This window comes from Sceloporus undulatus, chromosome 7 (assembly GCF_019175285.1).
Source record: "Sceloporus undulatus isolate JIND9_A2432 ecotype Alabama chromosome 7, SceUnd_v1.1, whole genome shotgun sequence".
NCBI classification, from domain to species: Eukaryota; Metazoa; Chordata; class Lepidosauria; order Squamata; family Phrynosomatidae; genus Sceloporus; species Sceloporus undulatus.
In genome coordinates this window covers 49521133-49528413 of record NC_056528.1, presented here as the reverse complement: position 1 = coordinate 49528413, position 7281 = coordinate 49521133, and the positions used below count along the sequence as shown (strand labels likewise).

General features: G+C 43.9%; 1 protein-coding gene across 1 annotated transcript in view; it reads right to left on the bottom strand.

Annotated features, from left to right (window-relative positions):
• Positions 1 to 6: 6 nt before the first annotated feature.
• LOC121936578 (vascular endothelial growth factor receptor kdr-like) overlaps positions 7 to 7281 on the bottom strand; it is a 91446-nt gene continuing 84171 nt past the window's right edge. The window contains exons 29-30 of the mRNA XM_042478914.1: positions 4502 to 4602; positions 7 to 517 (exon numbers count right to left, since the gene is read on the bottom strand). Coding sequence (XP_042334848.1) covers positions 316 to 517; positions 4502 to 4602 — 303 coding nt within the window. The 3' untranslated portion in view covers positions 7 to 315. The remainder of the gene's footprint in view (positions 518 to 4501; positions 4603 to 7281) is intronic.

Below are 7281 nucleotides of genomic sequence, written 5' to 3'. Positions count from 1 at the left end.
GAAACAACGAGAGATGGAAAATGCCGCCACTGTTTTGCAATTGTAGCAAACATAGTAGAAGAAAGTTAAAGGGAAAAACAACAACAATGCCAGACTATCTGCAATATAACCCTAAGAGAGTTCTCCTTAAGAGGGTTTCCATTGGCACTGAGGATTGGATATGCCAAGAATAGGCAAATCAGGGCACATGGGCGGTTGGCCTTCTCTTCTTAACGCTACTAAGTCCTTGAAGCAGGCATTAGGAATGAGAAGGTGGATGCAAATACTGCCTGGTCACAGATGAAGAAGGCAAGGGGTCCCCCCCTCCAGGGCCAGTTACACCGGAGGAGCAGAGTATTGGATCACGGAGTTGTAGTCAGGAGGAGGGCTGTGGCATTCCAGGTTGGGATCCATCGGAAGCAAAACGGACTCTTCCAGGGCGTCCTCCTCCATCTGAACAGCCGACCGGTATTTCACTGGCTCACGCCCGGCTTCGGAAAACACGGACTCTTTGCTCTTGTTGACCATGGCTTTCCTCCTGCAGTGGGAAAAGGAAGAGAAGTAAATCTACTGTTAACAGCTCCTGGTTGCTGTTGTTATCAGAGACCATGATTCTACATTGTGGTCTACTTTGCATTAGGAGGATAGGCATAGAATTCAAAAATATAGCCGCGTCAGTCTGTAAAACCAGTATGTAAAGAGATCTTTGTAGCATCTTGAAGACTAACTGAAAGAAAGCAGTTGGCAGCATGAGCTTTTGTAGACTTAAGTCTTCAGCATCATCATCATCATCATTTTATTTACAGTCTTAGGTTTACTTCCTCTGATGCTCATGCTGCCAACTTCTTTCTTAGCTACAATGCATGCTTAGCTACATTGAGGAGATGCTATGGAACTGCGCATCAGGACACTGGTTCTACCAAGATGCATTGGCATTCTCTAGTTGTGTGTTGGGCTCTACTGATGCATATCACAATTCCTTAGCCAGTGTCCTGATGCATATCAGGAGTGGCCAATGTGGATCACCACACAATGCACATCAGCCCCGATGCACAGTGGTCACTTTGCTGGCTAGTAACGCCATGGTAGCCCTTTCCTGAATCTGGACATTGCAAAGCTGCCAAGTTCTATCTCCTACAAATGTAGTTTGGTGGAATCTCCACCTTTGGAGGCATCTTTCAGCAATGCTTCCACTGTGTATTCCTATATGGTTCCTTCTACGATTCTGTCAGTTGTCACTGCTGGGCTGTATGAGGAAGGAAGAATCAGAGAATCGGAAAGAAAGGAAATCTCTGGGTTTTTGGGGAGACTGAAGGGGACTCGCAGCTCTGGAGCCCCTGACTGGTGTGAGTTTTTAAAAGAGAAGATGAATGCAAAAATGCAGTGGTAGCCAGCCGCTTCCATCTCAGTGGGAGCACTGAATCTGCTCTGGAATTAGTCTAATGTTAATGGAGCTATCCAAGGTGCGTTGTGCCTTCCTGCATGGCAGAAGGGGTTGGGTTGGGGTCCTTCCAAACTCCAAGATACGACTCTGTGATTGCAATATTTGGCCCACGAACCACGTGTCACAATATTGCAAGGATCAATGTCATCTACGGAGGGCTACACGATTCCCACCCCTACTTTTTGTATCGTTCCTTTTTCCTGTTAAGGAAAATGCAACATGGGATATACAGTAGAGAAATAAAACATGTATGTGAAAGTCACTATGACTAAGCAAAAGCAATTAAGAAGCCACACAGGTGTAAAAGGTAATGTAATTTAGCAGTCCTAAATGCCAAGGACATAAATGTAGAGTGTATAATTGGAAACACCTGAGTATCATTAAGTGTACAAGGTGAAATGATGAAATCCTTAAGTATGGGTTGAACTATGAGAACCAATCAAAATGGATGTACACGCCCACTGGGTGGAAACTGACTAAGTGGGTGGTGTTTAACGATGGCTATAATAATTGCTATGATTGCCAATGTATTTTGTGGGTAGTTGTGTGAGTAGTTTGGAGATTGTAGAGATTGTGATTTGTGAGGGCATTAGTATTTGTATATAGTAGAATAAAGTAGATCTTTTATATAAGACTACTGAGTTGTCTGGTGTCTTGAGTGAAGATACAAGAGCCAGCAGGATCCTGGAGAAGTGGGAAGACTTCTGTGGAGCAAGAGTGAGAAGGTTTGGAGAGTTTGTCAGGGTCTTCAGCCTATTCTCTGAAACTCTGCTGCTTTGGAGAAAAGCATTAACCACTGGCCAAAACTGGTCAGCGCCGGTGCATAACAAGGTGGTGAGTTAGAGCCAGAGGTGAAGAGCTACAACTCCCATCATCCCTGACATTTCCTTCATTTATCCCCAGTCCCCAAGTATTCCTGGTCCCCAGAAGACTCCACAGCTCTGCTGGCTTTTTAATTTTGTAGGCATTAAACTGGTCAACAGAGAGGGCCAGGAAGACGGACCGATCTGTGTAGCTTGGCTCTCTGCCTGGGTCTGTCTTGCGGTGCCAGATAAAAAGAATGGGTTTGAAGGTTTAATGTTGGCCACACAGAGAGACCCCTGGAGCTTTGTCAGCCTTGAGAGAGCAGAGGGAGGCTTGCGGATCTGTCCCATCGCGGCCCCGACCGCGTCGCATCTGAGAACGACGGCCTCTTGTCAGCCAACATTTCATGAGCGCCTCGGAAAGGATGACATTTAATATTTGCTCCCGAGTCAGAGGCTTGAAAAGTTTGCTCAGAAGCAAGTGCCATGATTAACCCTCCCTGGCAGCGGGTTTGAAACCCAACTGCCTTCCCCAAAAATACCTCCTTTTATCTGAGATACACACCCTGAAATTAAAAGAGTTGTACAGCTTTCATTTTCTGGATTTACTGGCAACTTTGGGCTGATTTAAATGTATTTGGGGGGGGGCATGGCAATTACTGTTGGAGCAAAACTACTGCATTTTGCATTGGTTTTAAGCTACAGGAAGGGTTGGGATGAAACATTCCTTGCAAAACATAATAAAGCAATCTCAAACTGGATTATTTCTGCAGTGTAATATAGGTCCAAACCACACTTCAGAAATAATCCAGTTTGAGACTGCTTTAACTGCCCTGCTTCAAGGAATTCTGGGAACTGTAGTTTTGTGTAGCCTCCTCTTTCAGAGAGCTCTGGTGCTGTAATAAACCACAGTTCCCAGGATTCCCTAGCACTGAGCCAGGGCAGTTAAAGCAGCCTCAAACTGAATTATATCTATAGTGTGTTACTCTTAACAAATTGTCAATGCAAAAACAGCATTGATCTTACTTTATTGGTACAATGGGTAACAGCTTCCAATTACATTCTAGTCACCATCAAAGGCTTTTTAAAGAGCAAGTCACACTCTCTCAGCCTCAGGGGAAGGCAATGGCAAACCTCCCCTGAAGCAATCTTGCCAAAAGAACCTCATGATAGCTTCGCCTTAAGGTTGCCATAAGTCGGAAACAACTTGAAGGCACACAGCAACAACAAAACAACATTTTGACAAGAACAGCAAACTTTAAAGGTGGCATCTCCTTGCTTGCAAACAAGACCCAAAACTGGCATTGCTGCATTCTGTTGGCAGCAGTCCTCTCTTTCGGTCCTTGGCGCTTAGCACCTGACACAGCAAAACGCTGCAACGTGTCCAACAAGATTCCCAGCCTCAAAAGCTTAGTGTTTGTCTTCTCTAAACTCTTGACACAAGCGTTCAGAGCCTGAATGTTCTCAGTTTCCTACCCCCTGCATCTCTCTTTTAACTCGAGGAAGAAAGCCAGGGCAAGACCAATAAACAGCTGGATCTGGGATGTGTGTCAATATGGATGTGTGGGAGGAGTGAAAGGATTCATCGAGCTTGCTTTGGAAAACATGCAAAGCCTTCCTGAGCTTTTGTATGAAGGAAGAAGTCCTGTTTGTAATGGGTCCAGAATAAATGTTTTGGATAAAGAGAGAGCTCTTGTGAACAAGGACGACATTTTCCATCCTTGCTAGTCTCAGCAAGGTCTCTTGGAGGAGAGCTGGGTTGATCTCCTTGTGTTGTTGTTTCCACATTTGTGGGTAGATGCAAAGCTTTATTTGCACTACGTCTTCTAGAAACTGCATTTAACCTTCTAAAAGGATAAAAGGTCCTCTCCTCTCCCCTTTTGGCACAGAAACCACAGAAACAATCCTGAATTGACAACCTTAATCATCCAAAAGTTCCTTCTAAGTTTTATGGGAGAATCTGCAATCCTCTGGTTTTTATACTATATGAAATCCTGATGAAGAATTCTGGGTGATTTCCAAAGCTTCCCAGGAGGATCAGGCAAAAGCAAACTGCTGCAGCGTCTCCTAGTTTCTGTGCTCATCCTCATTAAAAACCTTTGCTATCTTGACTACATTCTGATGTCTCCTAGTGTGAAATGTTGGAGGGCATGGGATTTCCAAATATATAAGTAATGTATGGATGCACCTTGTGCTTCATTCCAAATCCATTCTTCCACCTATTTCTTAATCCAAGGTCAATATCAACCAATATGGACCCATTTGGGTTACTTACGCCAGAGCCATGATCCCATAAGGCCAGGAACGGATTTCCAGCCTCTTTCGGCTTTTGATTTCATCCAGAGCCAGCACCATCCCGCTGTCTGATTCACATTCCTGAAAGAAAGAAGGGCAGAGAGACTGAAAAAGCTTCCTTCAAAGCAGCCTTCTTATTAAAGGAGCTTTGCAGCTCCTTCAAGCTTAGAAGCGAACGTCATGGAAGTCAAAAGGAGGGCTTTGCCCTTGCAAATAAGGATCCTGCCTCCCCCAATGAACTGTTCCTTCAGTATCCAAATTTTTCCCACTGCATACATTAAAACATCAGCTGAGCTTTTAGAAATAGGTTTCCATCATCCAAAGGGAAGGGGGCAGGTAAAGGCGAACAAGGGAATGAGAACGCAGCAAACAGAGGAGTTTTAAATGTGGACAATTTGCAATGGCTGAAAAGAGGCATTTTTATTTTGTCAGAATGTACACTGATGTGTTGGTTTTTGTCTGGAGGAAACAACTAGAAAACAAGAATTTCATTGAACGCTGATGAAAACTGTCTTGGAATAGAGTGATAGAATCATAGAGTTGGAAGAAGCCCCTAAAGGCCATGAAGTCCAACCTCCTGCTCAAAGCAGGGTCTCCAGCAAAAGCATCCCCAGCAGGGAGCTGCCCAGATTCTTTCTGAAGATGTCCAGAGAAGGAGAATCCATCTAGGCAAACGGTTCCATGGTCAAGCCATTCTTACCATCAAGAAGGTCCTTCTAATGCTCCATCAAAATCCACTCTCTTGTAACTTCACACATTAGACCTGGTCCTACCTTCTGGGGCATCAGAGAACAAACCTCTCCTCTCCTCTCCTCTCCTCTCCTCTCCTCTCCTCTCCTCTCCTCTCCTCTCTACAGCAGCCCTTGAGATATTGAAAGAGGACCAACATGTCACCCCACAGTCTTCTCTCCAAGATGAACATGCCCAGATCCTTCAACCTTTCCTCATAGGTTTTGTTCTCCATTCTTCTTACCATCCTTGTTGCCCTTCTCTGAACCTGGTCTAACTTATTATTTAAACTTAAAATGAGTCACCCAGAACTGAATGGAGGACATTTCTAAGTCCTCCAGCATGACTCTATGGTCAACTTCCATAAGAAGTCATTCATTTCAATATGGTTTGCTATTATCCATGCTTTTGCATTTCCACAGTACGTCCAGGAACATATCCTCTGCAGATACAGATAGAGCTTTCATACATATTTTTATATCCTGACTCTGTCTCTTTATTTATCATCATTTCAGGGAGTTAGGTTTTATATCCCTTTCTTTTTGTGTGTTTTCCCATGTCAGTGGGGCAGTGGATCTGCTCTGGGGTCAATCTCTGCCCTGAATGGAGAACATACATCTTCAGGATCGTCATGCTCTGGAAGGATTCTGGTGGCTCCAATCTTCTGAAAATCCTCCCTGTTCTCTACTTGAAATGCAAGGATATTTTTGGCAGCGCAATGGACCAGCCCTCCAAGGCTTTGCCACCTGGCTTGCAGCTGGCTGCCGACTCATTTAACGCTGTTGGTCCGCATTTAGCTTGTAAATTATTTCCTCTGTTAGTTTTATGAAGATAACACTTTAAAGGGAGAGGAAAGGGGGAAAAGAAAAAAGAGGGAAGGTTTAAAAACCCATATAAAATTAATGCACACACAGATGGTCTAAGTGCATGAGCTGCAAATACGACTCCATCCTTTCCCTCTTCTTTTTAAAGCTTTCCCTGCATTTTAATTTTTGGATGTGCTCCATAGCAAGATGACAAACTTTGCTTGAAGAGGTGGAGTTTTAGCATTTGAAGAGTGTTATCAACGTTTTATATGGCCTCGGTCCTATTGGTTTGTTCCGATTAAACCAACTGTTTGCATGTCGAATGAACATGTGAGTAAATCCCATTGATTCAGTGAGTCTACTCTAGGAAGGACTGACCATAGCATTCAGGCTACTGAGTTATTTGGCACAGATATCGGTCCTCGGTGGAACACACTCCTTCCTCGGAGTGTAGTGGAGTCTCCCTCATTGGAGGTCTTTAAGCAGAGGCTGGATGGCCATCTGTCAGGGATGCTTTGACTGAGAGTTCCTGCATGGCAGAATAAAGGGGTTGGACTGGATGGCCATTCTTGGGGTCTCTTCCAACTCTATGATTCTATGACATCAAATGGGTGGCTCTGTTTCTCAGCAATTCAGAGTTTCTGTTGTGATGTGTCTTCAAGGCAACACTGATCTATGGCAACGTTATCATAGGTTTTGTTGGCAAGATTTCTTCAGAGAAGAACACCTTGCAACTCATCTCTAAACCTGGTTGTTGTATTCAAGTGTCAAGGAGATCATCTTCCCCACTTCTGAGAATTCAGAGAAGCCTTCCCAGGCATCGCATAATTGTCGCTTACTATCTGATGTTCTGTTGTTGGCTGTTTATCGATCCATTTCCTGTATTGCTATGTACTGTATATGTATTATCCTACTTGTGAGTATCTATTTTCCCTGGATAATGATTAACCTTCCATTATGAAGCCAAGCCCTCCCTCCAGTCCATCTGCCTTGGTCCAGGCCTCGGAGGTTGAGAGGAACTGCTGGACCTCTTACCCTTTCCTGTCACCACTCCCTTCTCCTTCTGTGTCATGTCTTTTTAGATTGTAAGCCTGAGGGCAGGGAACCGTCTAACTAAAAAGATTGCATGTACAGCGCTGTGTAAATTTACAGCGCTTCATAAATAAAGGTTAATAATAATAATAATAATAATAATAATAATAATAATAATAATAATAATAATAAT